Source organism: Plutella xylostella, chromosome Z (assembly GCF_932276165.1).
Source record: "Plutella xylostella chromosome Z, ilPluXylo3.1, whole genome shotgun sequence".
NCBI lineage: Eukaryota > Metazoa > Arthropoda > Insecta > Lepidoptera > Plutellidae > Plutella > Plutella xylostella.
The window spans coordinates 14490113-14508246 of NC_064012.1; the positions used below are offsets into that span (position 1 = coordinate 14490113).

The following is an 18134-nucleotide window of genomic DNA, read 5'->3' on the forward strand; positions in this document are numbered from 1 at the left end:
TTTGTATCTACTTAAGCAACAGATACAAATTCGCCTAACATATTCATAAATAAATAGATTCGGGAGCAATCAAAAATTTCCATACCTGCCATTGTCATATGCTTTGTCAATGAAACTTTTTCATAGGTCGCGAGTGTATATTGGACGGATAAAGAATAGAATCGCACATATAAAATGAATAATAAAATACCTGAATAAAACGTTTTGCACATAACACACACCATTCTTAAATAACACAAACACTACTAATTCTTTTAACACCTGAATTTACAGTAGTAGCTGCACAAACTGAAAACGAATCTTGTTACAAAACTGTAAGCCCATTATCACATCTTATCACCGCGGGTATTAAGTTAAATAAATACTATTTATCGCCCATTTAAAGCGGCAAGATAAAAAACTATAGTAAAAAAATCATGAAATACTTTTCAGTAAAATGAAAAGAACCTGACTAGGATCTATTGAGCACCTAATCTGAAAAATTCATTAGAATAAGAGTATTATAAATACACTTTATATAATACTAGCTGTTCCCGCGAGCTTCGCTTCGCCAAAGTTTTCCCGTGGGAATTCCGCGATAAAAAGTAGCCTATGTCCTTTCCCAGGGTCTAGACCGTATGTACCTATACCAAATTTCATTCAAATCCGTTCAGTAGTTTTGGCGTGAAAGAGTAAGAGACAGACAGACAGACAGACACAGTTACTTTCGCATTTATAATATAAGTTAGGATTTAGGTAGACCATGTTGTTATTATTATTACTGAGAGTTTCGGCCTATCCAATGCTTATATGCAATGCAATACTTACTCGCTATATAAAATACTTGTTAACTTGGACTTACCTAAATCTGACAGGCTGACCTTTTCCAGAAACGGATCAGCGACCGGCAACTGCAAACAACAAATATTAGAATTTATTATATGTAGAAGTACCATAAAAATGGAAAAGGCACGTTTACACTGCGGCTAACGGAAACGGCTTAGCAATAACTTTGCTATTTTCAGGCACATACCAGAGTGCATTGACATGAACACAAACTTCGCAGTCGCTTTAGCTCAATCCACGAGAATCCTTTTTGACCAAATAATGAAGACTTAGAATTTTTTACTACGAACATATACCTTTTTACTGTTTGGGATCGGCCGGTGGTCTACCAGAACTGCTTAGTCTTTAGAACTGCTTAAAGTCTGACCACGTTTTCAACTCAATAAGACGACTTGCGACCGGAATATTGTCTTGAAATTTGCTCACATGCATTACTCCGATGGCACATACACATTATATCTTCATAACATGTTATTATATAATGTTAGTTTATTTTTTACAACCGAGTACCTACTGAGTAATTCTCGCACATTTCCGATATTGACAGATTGAGATGGGTCAGTGTTAGGACCAATAGCAACGCAGTAAAACAAATTCTGTACTCGTATGTTAACAAAAATAGACTATAGTACAGAGTATTATAGCAACTCACCCCCCTAGAGTCCCTAAACAGTATGGCGGCGTGGTGCGGGTCGAGGAAGGCGTCGGACGCTCGGTGTCGCATCGGCGGCACGTTGCCCAGCGACGAGCGCCGCTTCTCCGCCTCTTGAGATGCCGCGCGACGTAGGTGTGCTCCTGCGGAGAGAGGGGGGAGGTTAGATTGATAATAGTAGAAGAGATAGGTATACATACACATGGATTTGGGTGGGAAAGTAGGATTGACGGTGTAAAACCCTTGTTACACCTACCGAGTACCGAGAGTGGTGAGAGAGTATCCACGACCAATGAACGGCTAGCAATTGACCGAGTGCTCGGCCGAGTAGGTCTAGGTAATCAGGGTTTAAGGTCCCATTTCGACGCATGAAAACGGCTATGGACATATCGTCGAGCGAAATGTCGCTGGATGCCAAATGAATCTGATTGAAGTACATAAAAATCAGCAACATCATGTCGAACAAAACCTTACGAGAAAAATACGTTTTCTTTTAACATGAATAGGGTGAGAATGACTGTGGGAAATGTTAGTTATCGCTGGCCACTCAATCGGAAAACACGCTCGCGTCTTGGACGTAGACGTGGATCCGACCCTCTTGACATGTAACAAATGAGTTATGTTCCAAATAAGGAATTGATGTACCTACACACAATATACTATACCTAATGGACAACATTTCAAAAAACTAAAGCTGCTATAAATCGAAAACCATTTCGAGATTTAGCTCTAAAGGACACAAAAAAAATGTTTTTGTATTTTTTGGATGTATCATTTTCGAGAAAATCATAAAATAGTAAAAAAGTGCTGATGACGTCATGCATCAGGTGCGATGCATTTTGATGATCAAAGCCTATAGATTTAAAAACAAAGTAACTGTCAATTTCATTTTTGATTGAATTTGACGTTTTATCGTGACGTTGTTGTTTATTTGGGTCATTTTCATTAATTCTGTTCTGACACTTTCTGACTATTTTTTTATTTATTATTAACAGATGACCTTTATATAATATATGTCCCAGAGCATGCCACCGCCTACACAGCTGAAAAAATGCTTCTGCTTATTTTTTTACATGATAAGTACCTACTTTCCATCATCAGAAATATCAATGTCATTTGAAAATGACCCATTTGTTGGTTGGCATGTAAACAAAGTTTAAATGTCACTTGTCAGTGTCATTTATGTTTTTTTTCGAGACTCAGGCAATAGACAAAAATAAAAATTAGACCTAATATGTGACTTCACTTCCGGTTTTAAAATAATTAACTTTTAACTTAAAAATAACATGCAAAAATTAATGTATATACAAAATAAAAAAATACGGGTCTACTAATTTTCTATAATCTTTCCGAATAGCTAATAAAAATATAGGGTAAAGAAAATGAAATGTTGTCCATTGTTACGGGCGGTGTTAAGAAAAAATAATCCTAAATTCAGTATACCCCTAGATGTGGACACAGTGGCCCTTAGCAGCAGCTTAGGAAGGGACTGAAGGCAGTTGATCCATTGACGCTGTTTCTCCATACCAACAGCATTCATGCATACCTATTTAACTTTGATTCGAATCTTATTTCAGTTAATTATTTCTTTTTAAGATTATTGATAAATAAAACACTCACTGTTTACTAAAGTACCTATATTGGGAAGTAAACTGTTGTTTACGTTTAATATTATGATTACGACCTTTATATTTTTAGACTGACCAAGGCCAGTTAACATAGATTAATTACCTACTTGATCGTTAATATTCATGCATTTTAAATGAACGCATAAACTTGAATTACTTGAAAAAGTATTTTTATAATGACAGATGATATTCGTCAAATTTAAAAGACCGGATGGTTCAGTGGTTAGTAAGTGTTGAATCGTGGCCCCGGGGTCGATCTCCAGACGTGGCAAGTATTTTTTGATATACAGATATTTGTTCAGCTCAAGTTTCAGTTCAGCAAAAGACGCGACATATACTTTATGCCTCACAAACAGAGGAATTCCATACTTTCGAACTAACGTACATCGGAATCATAAACTTTATAAATAACAATCAGCGAAATTTCGTACTTCAAAATTCAGTAGAGGAGTCGACACACGCATACGCATATAAGCTCCTACGAGTATATGCTATTTCAAATACGAGCCTACATGCCCGTATAAATGCGCTAGTATGAAACCATTCCTACCCTTGAAGAAATCTCTTGAGACCAAATTCAATTACTCACATCTCCGGTACTCGTAAATTCGAGTAATTGGATTACGTATGGCACTCGGACTAATATTAGTTATTTTATGTAGGAAAGCGTATAATGAAAAATATTTATTTATTTATTTGATACTTTATTGCACAAATATGAAATATAAGTGTACAAAAGGTGGACTTAATGCTAAAAGCATTTTCTACCAGCCAACCTACAGGAGGTACAGAAAAACTAGTAGAAAGGTGCAACAAAAAAAGTAGTTACTAAATTGAAAAAGCAAAAACAAAATAAAGTCACTTGATAATTAACTTAATAGATATACATAAAATATACATACTATAAATTACTAATAATACTATATAATAAATATAAACTAGGCTAATACGTTTCCATTCAATAGGAGTGTGACGAAACAAAAACATTACTCATTCACCTTCATCGTTACAGCTAAAATAAGCTGTAAACTACAGCGTACAACCATAAACTCCAGTAATGGTTATGGCATTTTTTAATGAATTTATAGCCATTGTTGTAAACAAAATGATGTTGTGGTTGGTTTACATAAGAACAATTCTCTTTTACACCATCTAGTGCCTTTCTCTTGAGTCATGTAATCAATATTGAGCAGCAGTACATATTATATATCGGTATATTAAAAACCATACTGGCTTTTTACCATCATTAGATCAGGATTTATAGCAGTTCAAAACAGAAATATATTAAAGCAATAACCAACACAAGCACATTGGTATTTGTGTTAATATTTGCACTAATCAACTATTCCAGGAACAAATCTGGTACGGTCAGGTGCAGCGAAACCTGACCCCCCTCTCATAGTAACAATGCTTCTGAGGGGGGTACTATTCACCACTGCTAGTACTACCCCACGTAGGTACGTTAACCATGAATTTGCACTTAAAAATGCGATCAGCACTTTTTACTCCATTTTATTTAGGTGTTACGGTGTTAGGTATAAAATAAGGGTCTATTTGTATCTACTTCGATATTTTAACTTAATAACTATGATCTAATTAACTTGGACGGACCAAGTGGCAAATAAACAGCACAGACTCATTATTATGAACCCTCGAGTTATGACCTCAAATCACTGGGCCGTAAATAATAGGCAGCTTTCCTCAGCGAAGAAAAATACTGGATGGTCCGACCTTCCCAGTACAGCGTGTTCCGGAATGAGCGAACGAAAGAAAAACTAGCCCAGCAGTGGAACACAAATCAGGCTATTAAAAAAAATATCATTGTGTTAGACGATTCAGAATGAATAGTACGAGGAATTAAAAAAAATCAAACAAACACTCACACCTTGTACTAATGTACTCCCTTTCGGGGTAGGAAGAGGTGCATTGCTGCAACCACTTTCCGCAAGCGTTATGTTAGTCCCAATGTAATAGGGGGGCGGGCCTATTGCAATTTTACGGGCACATCCAAGACCCGAGATCAAATATCTGTGTTTTAAACAAATATCTACCCCAGCCGGAAATCAAACCCGGGACCTTCGTCTCAGTAGTCAGGGTCACTAACCACTACGCCTTTCGGTCGTCTAGGACTATGAGGATGAGGAATTATAAGCAGGATAAAAGGCATTTCAAGGAACAACTCGGATTGTTACAGATTATTAAATTTTACCTCATAAATAGGTAGGTATATTAACAAGGTCTTACGTATGGATAGTGCTCATATTTAAGATAATAAATTTATTTTTATATACTCGCTGAGTTTGATTGTTGAACATAAAATGTCGAAACCGTCCCTTACCGCAAGTGGGTCGATAAAGCGTACTCTAATAAACTTGAGCTTTTATGGCGAAATATTTTTTGCGTGCTTCCTATGCGGCTCTTTTGCTACGTGCAAGGACAATAACATTGCGATAAAATAAATTATTTTTTGACAAACTATAGACATAAAATGTACCTATATGTACATATGTACTACATACACCTACATATATACCTTACATGACATTTAACTCGAGACGGATAATAAGCCTTTTCAGTGAAAGCTTAGCGCACGCGCTCATAGAAACGGAAAAGCTTTGTGTAGTAAAAGTTCCTGAAATATAGCTGTACACTAAAGTTCCAACATACCGACTCACATATTTGTGCAATAAAGTTTCGTTTTTATCATTAAGTTTTCTGAGTGCAGTTACCTTGTTATATTTTAAGTTTTATTTGTAATTGAAATAGTGCTTATATTATATTTAAACTTTCAACTGACTGCACTGATTTTCATCTCTTTTCGATTCTAATTAACATTTTTTAACAACAGACGTATTTAGAAACATACATACACATACCTAAAATTTATTACCCCTATTTTCTACACATATTAAAATAAAAGGACGCAGCACTTATCAGAACGAGGTTGCCTCGTCTCACTATCCAGAGTAATCCAGACTTACTTACATTCGAATCCTCGGTAATTTTAGACCCCAGATGATCCCAACACAAGGATTTCATTCAAGTGAAAAGGGAAGGTGGTTACGACCTTTGTAAAATTATACTTATACATAGAATACTTCTACACAAAGGGATCCAGATTACTGCCGGGACGTATTCTTGAAATCTTTTAAAACCCGAGATTTAATAGAACTCTATAATGGCATAACTCTTTTGCCTACTTCAATTTGGTAAATGCCGCATTTTAATTTATTTATTCCTTATTGTACAAATATGAACATAAGTGTAAAGTGTACAAATATTGGACTTAATGCTATGCATTTTCTACCAGTAAACCCACAGGTGCTGCAATTTCTTTATTCTTAGGCAAATAAAAATGCAAACCCACAGCCTGTAATAGTTCAGGCTGGAGGCCCTATGCCCTCCCCTAAGACTTTGGAGGGTTACTGTCATAATCTGTCAGCTGGATAGCTGGGTTGGAGATATCACACATTACAATCATTTAACACCCACCCAAGACCAATATCTACCTCGATTCAAAAACCTTCGGCAGTGCAGTTGCTAACCACGCTATCCGGTGTTTCTTGGCCATTTTATTAATATTTTTTCTGCGCCAAAGTCTTCACAAACACATCACATATTATAGCAAACTACTTTATTATTTATCTACAAACGTAAGAGTAGAGGAACTTTATAAAAAAAATAAGCCTGAATTAATAAATTGAGCGTTAAAAAAAGAGAAATTGTTAAGATTTCAGAGTATTGTGTGAATTTCAAGAATACTCCTATCGTTGGGCGTTGCCGTATAATTTACTCAAGGACCTTCAAATACCCTTCGCATCACTTCTAATGGTACCTAAGTAAGTAGAAAATTTATAGTTACGGGAAAAGTATTTATCTATCTGAAAGAAAAAGTAGCACTTACACTCGTATTTTTCTTTCTATCTCTGAAGTTATAATTGGATACTTGTAGTGGTGTCAATTCTGAAAGCACAAATACTGCCGAAGAACCGATACCTGTTACAGTAGACGTCATTTTCATTGCAGGAGGCCACAAACCGACAGGCAGTTCGTATTTACAAATGCAATATAATACCAGAAAACGGAAATGCTGAAATAGAAATTTTTCTACCATTTTCTCCGAGTGTCAAATGGTACCGCAGTTATATTCTGTTCTGAGTTCAGTCCACTAGTGACCGTGACGGAATCGAAATTGGATTCATATTGAAGACGTACCGTTAAAATATACATAGGAGAGGGTTTAAAATCATTTCAACCATACAGAACTAACGGACTCAGTTAAATATAGGTTTTTGCAAAAATGGTATACTAAGCCGAAACCTACGTGTGCAGTATGTTATAATATCTAAGCCCAGAAATGAAATCAGAATGTCAAAATTATGCAAAGCTAAGCTAAACTAACGTAGTATAGCAAATTTTGAGTTACCCATTTAACTGAATCCCTTGCCACATCCCGACTCGAATTGCATTCCATAAGTGACGGCCGGATAACGATCGAATTTGTCGTTCACTAACAGAATTTCACCAAACGATAAACGTATTTGGTCGCCTGTCAAACGTCTGTCGGTTAGTACAAATTCAAGGTACCTACTAGAGTTCAAAATAAGATGGGAACTATTTTCCCTTTGCCTTATTGAGGATTAAATTTGATTTAAATACTATTTTTAAATAAGTTTGGAATTCGGACGGCCGAATGGCGTAGTGGTTAGTGACCCTGACTACTGAGCCGATGGTCCCGGGTTCGATCCCCGGCTGGGGCAGATATTTGTTTAAACACAGATATTTGTTCTCAGGTCTTGGATGTGCCCGTAAAATGGCAATAGGCCCGCCCCCTATTACATTGGGACTAACATAACACTCTGGCGAAAAGTGGGTGCAGCAATGCACCTCTGCCTACCCCGCAAGGGAGTACATTAGTACATGGCGTGAGTGCGTGTGTAAATAAGTTTAGCGTTTGGTAAAAGTGACCTTTAATCCTTGTGATTTTCTTTTCAGTGTCGACTAATTCTCACAGCCAAGTAACGCGTTTAGACGACGGGAATCTTCCATATTCAGTGGAACTAGGTGGAGGTGTCAGCCGACATACCGACACCAGACACCCGTGAGTACTCTCAGCTAGCGAATATAACATGCTGGATAGAGAACGAATAGACTTGAGTTGGTAAATACACAGATAAATAGTACTCGGACGACTGAGGAAAGTTCTTGGAACCCACTCTTTCTGGACGAATAACGAAACTGCTGCGCAAAACACGACACTTACGTATTGCATAATAGCTCACCGAAACTTTTTATTTCGGCAAGCAAGAGTAGCTCTATTGTATTCCGTATTCGGAAATAAAACTTTTTAAGCAACCCGTAGAAAGTTTTAGCTGTTTAAATATTTTTCCGATTTTTTGTACCCGAACCCTATATATAATTATATAGCCAGCTATCAAACCAGATTCTTTTCTAAAATCGGAAATTAAAAGGCCTAAAAGTTTTTGCGCAATTCGCATAAAGTTACACACCTATAGATATAGCTATCGAACCAACAGAGACACAGTCATTTGCGATTCAACATTAAATTATTTTATTCAACATTCATACAATATGTTACCAGTTGTTATTGAATCAATTTTGATTTTTTGAGTCGCAATAACAGATGGTAATACGGGGGCAAGACAACCATTATAATCAAAGCCGTAAATATATGGATTTAGAAAATAACAATACGTAAACGTCTTAACTGGAACGATATAAATGGAGCCTTCTAAAGTAATAGATAGGAAGGTATTATTTCGTAAGGTAAAAGTAATATTTCCGACTAGATTTATTAAGTTCAGGTGGGCATGACATCTAGGATGAAGCGTGGTGACGCTGAAGCCCGATACTTATTTCATAAATAACCCACTTCCGTCGTTTACTTGGAAATATAAAGTGGCAAATAGAGCTAGCGAGATTGAAAACACACTTAAGATCTTTGAAGATAAATACAAATAAACTGTCTGATAGCGAAAACGTAAATACCACCAAGATGAATAACCTTCTCGGGCCATGAAATCTGCCAACGAAACGCTATTATTTTTAGTTTCGAAATAATATCCTTCAAAGATCCGAAAGATATTCGTAATCACAACAAAGCATTACGCGTTCCATCTGAAATGTGAATAAAGCCATTACCTTCTTTGAGTATCGTGTCGAAGATCTGGTAGGTGGCGCCGCAGTCTTCCAGTAGCGGCCTCTTCTGCAGGCGGTGGAGATGCTCCCCGTCGAGAGACTTGGAGCGGGACCTGAACTCCTCAGGGTCGACCGTCTCCGTGCGGGTGGCTGGTACAGCACACGAGCCGCGTCGTCCCTCGCCGCCCTCTCTCCAGTGGCCCATCTTCTTGCTGAAGCTCCTGATCATCTCCTGTATGTAGTGGTGCTTGTGCTTGTGCGTCCCGGTGCTGGACTCGGACCCCCGTCTCTCGTGCGAGTGGCCGTGATCAGACCCCCGGCGATCATGCGAGTGGCCGTGATCGGACCCCCGTCTCTCATGCTCCTTGGTCGTGACGCTGTCGGCCAGTTTCTGCGCGAAGCTCTTGTTGTCGAAGCGGTGCTTGTACTGCATGTGGTTCAGCTTGGTGTTGCTGATGTCTCCATAGCGCTCGCACTTCCTGTACTCCGTCGCCTTCGTGTTCTCATTCTCCTGGATGTCGTCCATGACGTCATTGAACAGGGGTGATAGGAAGTGTGAGCGGGGCGCGGGGGTGTGGTAGCGGTCGCTGTCGCGCTTGGGGCGGTGGTCGGTGGAGGAGCGCGTCTCCATGACCTCGCGGAAGTAGCTGGCGAAGTTGGGGTAGCGGTCGCGGGGGCTGGAGGCGAACTCGAAGGGGCTGGGCGAGGACGATCGCAGGCTGTGGCGCGCGTACGACCCTCGCGTGATGGGGATCCCGCGCTGCCCTTCGTTGTGCATGGAGCCCCGCGAGTCCGCCGAGCTGATGGAGGAGTACCAGCTCTCCCCGCTGCCCTCCTTGCCGAGCGGCGGCGTCGCCTCCCGGGACTCGTGCTTGTGCACGAACTGTGATATGCCGTGCATTGTTCTCGATCGAACCACTCGACTGTGATTAGAATTTCAATTTGTATTTCATTTTAATAGTCACTGGAACACTGAGGTCGTTAATTGATGTCGTCACTTATCGCATCAGCGAAATGTAGGTGGCATAATGGGTGAATAGTCTAGAAGGCCGGTGACGTGCGCGGGCGCGGGTCGACGGCCTGCGGTGGCAACTGTTTCGGCGCTCACTGTAACGATACCCTCGTCATGCTGAGAACACGAATAATATGAACACTTTAACCTCCCTCACCTCTCTCTTGCCACTTCACAGTCAAGGAACCTGCGCGATACTAACGTTCCTTTGTCATTGATATTTGTTCGTCGGGCATGCTTCATTAAACGAATGATTTGTTCGCCTAATTACTATTGACGAGCTTGTTTACTTTTACTGACTTGATGTTTGTGTTTTTAATAAGTAATCGTTATTATTATTATGCGCAAGACAATATTATCTCATTTCCGTTAATACGATATTAAGTGTTTTTTTGCGAAATTGATTGAAGTTGTTAATGGTGGATGTCAACAAAATCAAAGTCCACGCGGAGCACAATACCGTGATGTATTTTATACTCGCTGATAAGAATCTCTGTATGAATTAGAAAATCTCAGTCAGCAATCACAATTACTTCAAGCGCTGTTTTTATTTATAAAACCGTCGAAATTTGCGTTTAACTATGTTTTAAATTTATCTTAACTAATGCGAGAACATTACTTCTTCGGGTACATTGACCTGCCTTCAGTTTGATGACTGATTATGATAATACATATTTTTATTTTGCACTATTTCAGCAAAGTAGAGGACAGCTTTAAATCTGCAATACCTACAATCATTGCATTCAGGCTGAGTTTTACTATTTATAAGTGCTTAGGTTGTCTACAATTACGTAGGTATTTCTTCAAACCATCACAATGTTGACAATTATGAGAGAACGTCGAGATTCCAGTACTACACCTAATTGCGGTAGACCGAAACTATTTCACAAAATAATTGTTGCATAGACCTTGCAAGGAACAGCTGGGATTATTCCGAACACAACATCAGAGTAGAATTCCATTTAAGTTTCCCTGTCGGTATACAGGGTGCATTCTAAAGCCTGAACAGACATAGCTATTAACGAAGCAATCCCGCCCACTAGAGTTAGTAGTAATATTTAAGACCTTTGTACACTAAGGGCATATACAATACACCTACGTAGAAATCGGCGGTGAACGAAGCTACATCATTATGTAGATTTTGGATCACGATAAATGAACATTTAATTTTCAGCGATACCTATTCACGGATAGCAACCAATACCCGTACTTAACAAGGATACATTATAATAATGTTCTCTTACACATTGACACCGAGAAATAGCGAGACACATTACGCAATTCTGCTATAATTGTTACGACAGCGTGTCAAATACGGGACGGAACGAGGACTAGGTAAAGTGATTCATTGTTAATTGTGTATGTAGATTAGAGCGCCAGTTCTGACCTCTTCGGCCAACTCGGTATGGTGGCTAGTCACGTAGCGTCAGTGAGTCAGAGGAACACCACCTGTTATGTGACTTTACAACCTTTTACTATCGCCCGCCAGTCGAAATAGACGGGTGGTTGATCAGTTTAATATACTCGAGAGCAATGAAAAAGTTCCACTCCTAAACGGAAGTCTGCAATATTGAAGTACATTTAACATCCCATCAAAATAATACCAACTAAAAATCAAATTAAAAAAAGTTTTTGAAAAATGGGTCCATTTGGTGAAGCCGTATTGTGGAAGTTTTTTTTGGTCGACAACCTTCATTCTAGCTACAATTTGGCCTGTTATTCACGAAGTCTCTATATAATTCACTAACAATATTTATAGATACCGTAGTGATGGTGTAAACTGTAGGTATCATATTCTAGGATGCACTCTGTCTGTGTTCAGTAAAGGAACATTAGTGAATTTCCTGTTTCCTCCGTTTTCAGTTGCCAGCCTGAAAGGTGAGGTGCTCCTCAATTAGTGAACTACAGTGCACACTGCATGTCACTAGGCAGTGGAAGCTAGGGACATAGTTATACCTACTTTTCTTCTCGACATGTGTACAGAAATTATATTGAATAAAAATGATGTCAAAAATCCCAGTTCTGTTAGGGTAATAGGTACTAACTGGGCTCCGTATTGGTTAAGATTTTTGAAATACGCATCTTAAAGTGGATGAAGGGACGGTACTTTGTTGACAATGCTTCGCTACCTTGCCTTACCTACTTAGATTAACAATATACGAATGAACGTACGTATATTGTAAATCTAAGCTTAGTGTATAATAAGGTTAGGTAGGTTAGGTACAGTAAGGGGCAGAGAAACCTAACCCCTCTCAGGAGCATTGTTACTATGAGAGGGGTCAGGTTTCTCTGTACCTGACCGTACTACTACCGAGTCTGTCTGTCTAGTCTTGTATCTATCCATTAAGGTTTGAGTTCCATATCTGGATGTATTATTGAGTTCCAAAATAGGTGCCGCTTGAATAACTTCTTTATAAATCACTCGAGATTCTCATGTCCACAATCGTACATCCTGTATGTTAAGAAAGGCTCAATGAAATACTGGAGTTTATCAATACACAATAGCATGGCCAAAGTAAACTGCCTTTTCTCTCTGAATTGCTGCTTCTTCCTCAAAGCCTATTGGACAGACGCGCTTGGGGCCGTATTTAACTTAATCACGTAGATTAGACGGTGGTTGGATGAGGGAGGAGACTTGTGACGTTCCTTTCGAAGAGGTATAGGTACATAGAGCAGTGAAAGGTTATGTAATTAATTTACGGATTTTCCCTCAAAATTATATACACTCGCGAGCAACCAAATCGACTCAAGCCTTGACGGCGCAAACATACATTAATACAAGTAAAATTATGAATAGAAATAATAAAAATGATATGTCATTTAAAAGCTTAAGATGTCAGCTTTAATTTGATATCATTATTATTGAAATCCATTCATCATTTTTGAAATAAATGATGTCTGAACGCAATTGTAGGAAAAACGGGAATTTAGGAAAAAAGGGTATGGGTATCGTATTATACAAATTAAACAAAAAATGTTAAGATAAAAATTTATTTATTTAAATCAATACTTTGTATTGCCCCCTCTTGCCCTAATTACAGCCTGCAGCCTGTTTCTCATAGACCTTATCAACTTTTTGACAGTTTCCTGAGGAATGCCGTCCCACTCCTCTAATAAAGCTGTCTTCAGCTCGTCCACGCTTGCAGGGACTGGATTCCTGGCCCGAACTCTTCTTTTGAGCTCGTCCCATAAGTGTTCGATGGGATTCAGGTCAGGACTGAGCGCAGGCCAGTCCATCGTGCGCAATTCCTTCTCTCTCAGAAACTGCCGACTGACTCGTGCCGTGTGGCAGCGGGCATTGTCGTGCATTAGCACGAAGTCTTCACCGACAAATTCTGCATAGGGCACAACATGACCGAGTAGAATGTCGGTGATGTACCGATCAGCTGTTAACCCGCCTCCTCGGCCGCCTCCAGGCACGAAAACAAGTGCGGTTTTTCCCTCTAGAGAAATACCAGCCCACATCATGCAGGAACCGCCGCCATATGCTACTGTTTCAGCGAAACAACATTGGGCAAATCGTTCCCCCGGACGCCGGTAGACCCGGCCTCTCCTGTCACTGCCATGCAGACACACTCTGCACTCATCAGTAAACAGGACCGACCGCCATTGCGCAATGCTCCAATCGAGATGCTCTCGAGCAAACTGAAGACGCGCTTGTCGGTGGCCTGCAGTCAATTTGGGGCCTGATGCAGGTCTTTTTGGTGTCAAGTTGGCTTCCTTCAAGCGTCTTCTCACTGTCCACTCGCTGACAGCCACTTGTCGTACACGTCTCAGTTCTTGCTGCACATCAACGCCCGTAAGGTGTCGATTGCGCAGCGAGGTTGAGACAATGAAGCGGTCGTCTCTCTCTGAAGTGCAGCGGTGGCGGCCCGTTCTTGGTCTTCGATTGAAGGCACCAGTCTCTTGGAACCGTCTGTATACTCGGGATACAGCAGACTGGCTCAAGTGGAGCTGGGCAGCGACTGCTCGCTGACTTAACCCTTGTTGCAGCAAGGCAACAACTTGAGCAGCTTCTTCTGGTGTGGTATCCATGGGTTTGCGAAAACAAGGAATACAATGCAACGAGATGTGTACCGGTCAACTTGCAACAAGCGACTGATAAGGTACACCGGATGTGGAAAGGTTTTATAGCGGGATCAGGTAGCGCAAGGCGTGGATTCCTAATGAGGTAATTAACACTGACGGGCAATTAAAATGCGTCATTAAATCTGCGCTTAGTTTTTTTTTATGGTATTGATCTTAATTGAAAGCCTAATTCTTCAGCTTTCGAATGACATATCACTTTTATATTTACCATTTATCGTTTTAGGAAAATCAATGTATATGTGCGCCGTGAAGGCTTGAGTCGATTTGGTTGCTCGCGAGTGTAGTTGGCTTTAAATCTACAATTCGTAAGGGCTAATTCATGCTGTAATATGACTATATTAACACTCGCAGGTTGAAGGTTGCGGGTTCTTCCGACAAAGATCGACTGTTGTTACAATTTTAATCACACAGAAATATGTATTTCCCAATGACGATCTACTTCAGTGACAATTAGCCTATAGAGGCTTGTGCTCCACTTTCATTGTGATATAAGTGCAGACCAATTGGCATGATATCACAATGGGTATTCTTAAGGTCTCTCTAATAGCTATGGGGTTATTTTTCTCATTCCGATTTCATTTAATATGCTAAGTGCTAATATTCTTTTTCTTTTGTTGTGTTTAATTAGGTTGATTTGCATAATCTTTCTTGATAGTTCCATGTGTTATAGATAGTCTTTGAACTTACGAATAACTCGTCCGTTTAACTACAGCAAACGCGAAATCGAATTTAAATTGGGTTGATGTTAGCTCAGAGATAGCGGAGTGAATGAGAATTGGTTTTATTGGATTAATAGGGTAAGAGCAGATTGTGGTGGTAGGCTTACCTACGAAATTTTGTAAAATGAATTTTTAACCTTAAAATTGGTTTTTGATGAAACTTATGCATACCGAAGGACCGAATTAATAAAACATAATTGTAATATTTTATGACAAGATTTTTTCCGTTGACGACCTTTAAAAGACTGGTTTCGTTTAACACCGGTATTGATGGGGCCGGCCCGTCAACAACACAACAACAATAGCGATAAAGCAAATATGTGTTCTTATTGTATGATTATTGTAGCCGGACCTGAATGAATATGTTCTGAGTTTTTTTTTCTCCACATCTACAACCGTTTTAAAAGCTGCTACACTTAAAACGGTGTTCCTCAGATTACTACTCAGTAAAACCGACTTGGGAAGTGTTTATATTCTGCTCTGAATAGACTACCAACAAAGACCAGATAAGTCCTTGAGAGTCTGAAATGAAAGAGCTTTAGCTTAAACCAGTTCTTAATATTATAAGCCTCCCATCGCGATAATACTGCGATACTTCCGTATCCAGGGTACCCACAAAGTTTTTTAAGTTCCATTATTGAAATTTTTATTTTATAATAATAATTTATGGAACGATTTTTATTCACTCTTATGTACGACACCTCCGTTTTGGCCACAAGGTGCTAATATCGTGAGGATATTCCATGTAACTGATACTATGGTAGTTAAAATTGAAAAAAACTTTTGACAACCGATAAATCATTGAATAAATATCACTTGCTCTTGGACTTGATCGATCGCCATTTTCAATCAGACGCAATAAGTTATCAGTAGCCGTGCTAAGATCATCTGTTATTGCGATTGCAAAAGTTGGCTCAGTTTATCTTTTAACTGCATCGATCGAATCGAGAAATGAATGTGTTAGAAGGATAATATTATGCGTTTAATTGTAGTACGTTTTGGGCCTCTATCCCAGCGCAGCGGCTGAGCTATTTTGGACCAATTTTTGCCAAATATTTTTTATTACTTTTCATGATACGAGCAGCGAATCTTCGCAGTGCAACACGTTACAGACTCTATTTTAATCATGATTCTCTAAGCTATTCTCTGAATTTAAATAAAAAAATCGCATAGGCAAACCGGTAGCCGCTAATACTGGTTAACTCCTTCCCTCGGGCCTCCAGATCCAAACTAGATTCGGAATAATTGTGCCATGGTCGCGCGCTTGATTTGATGTCATGTAGGTGACCGACCTTTATTACACGGGTGTCCAGTCCACCGTCCCGCTTGGCAATTTGAGAAAGAATTCGCACAAGGAAAATGGTGTGTTAACTCATTGCAAAAAAAGTGTGACACAGTTCTGCCAACTTATTTTTTTTTTGCCCTAAAATTTGTTTTAATTACTATTTTGAATACCCAGCTTATGAGATCCAGGCAGAGATCTCTAATATATATCGTTAATCTTAACCAAATATATACCTAAAACAGCTTATGAGATCCAGACTGAGATCTATAATATTTCGTTAATCTGAACCAAATATTTTTAAAAATCCTTTATGTTCCCTTTACAAATTGTTTGAAGAGTACACCTTTTTGATGATTGATTATGGTTTGTTGCGTAATGTTATTATTATTATTACCATTTATATAAGAGAAGTTTCCCTCGAACTGTAAGCAGTGAAGACGTTGGAAACTGTAGTGACATATACCAGCCACTTTGATAAGAGAAGATTATTTACCATGAACGTTGATAACCTTGAGTACATAGTAAGAAATTATTCTTACTTAGGTAAGGTAAAGAGATAGCTGCAAACTATACTTCAAAAAACTTTCTATTTTAACCCTGACATCTCTGTACATATTTGAGGTTGCAATATTTGTAAAATGTAACATGAGCCTATTTAGCTCATTTAGAAGTGAACGACTTCAAAATAAAATGTGTGCCATACCTAGGAAAACAGCACTCCTTGACAAAAGTATATTCGGAATGGCAACAAAAATATATAACCATCTTCCAAAAATACTAAAAGAAACCGCTGACATTAAAATATTTAAACATAAACTGAAAGATTTATTATTATCAAAATCATATTATCATATAAATGAATTTTTTGATGACTTTAATGATTGAATGTGCCTATTTATTTACTTATAATTTAATTTAGCTTGATACTTTTAATTTTATATTGTTTTCTATTGACATTATTATTAATTTTTTTTAAGCATGACATTTTTTATTTTTTTTATTAATATTGTTTGAATCAAGTTTGATCTACTGACACTAATTCTTTTTTTTAAATGTATTATTAATGTGCATGCAGTGTAAAATCATATTTGTACACCCTTCAAGGGTAGAATATAGCAGAATTAAAATTGTAATAACATCTTTGTACCTACCTATATTCAAGCAAATAAATGAACTATTCTATTCTATTCTATTCTATTCTAAAAGATTAACAGTACAATATTACATCGCATTTTTCTCTCCAGGACATTCATTTGATCTTGACTCCTTATCAGCACAGAACATTTTTTTCTTACTTTTTATGCTCATAAACCAGAAACAGGACTCTGGTTCTGTTTTATGAATGTAAAAGTAAGATAAAACTAGACCAAGATAATAATTCTTTGTTAATCATGAACTGAGTGCAACCTAATCCCATAACTGACTATTTTACACAGTGTACATTACGGTAGTACAGTTTTTGGTACATGTAACAAAAAGTGCAACAATGAGGTGTGGTGTGGAACTTTTTCATTGCTAGCCTGTGTATATTTGTACATGTGAAATATAGGTTTAAATAGATGAATAAATACAAGGTATAGCTACAGTCAATGCACTTGGAGTTCATGAGAAACTTACAATAAATGACACGCTATCAGTTTAAATTTTGATCTTCTCATGACATGATTCTGCCTATATCTTTATTAAAATGATCGACTCTCGACCTCAGGAGTACTAAATCAAATATTCAAGATATGATACGAGTTATACGAGTGATTGCGTCATA

At 38.4% G+C, this 18134-nt stretch overlaps 1 protein-coding gene across 13 annotated transcripts in view; it reads right to left on the minus strand.

The window, feature by feature from the left end:
- The window catches only part of LOC105391698, a 66653-nt gene that overhangs the window by 16973 nt on the left and 31546 nt on the right, over positions 1–18134 (minus strand). For 4 of the 13 annotated variants that reach the window (XM_038122253.2, XM_038122252.2, XM_038122248.2 and 1 more), the window contains exons 2-4: positions 9268–10371; positions 1478–1620; positions 842–890 (exon numbers count right to left, since the gene is read on the minus strand). In XM_038122253.2, the coding sequence (XP_037978181.2) occupies positions 842–890; positions 1478–1620; positions 9268–10165 (1090 nt within the window). In that variant the 5' untranslated portion in view covers positions 10166–10371. Of the gene's footprint in view, positions 1–841; positions 891–1477; positions 1621–9267; positions 10394–18134 lie in introns of all 13 variants that reach the window. The other 9 variants (XM_038122251.2, XM_038122250.2, XM_038122247.2 and 6 more) reach the window with 4 other exon arrangements.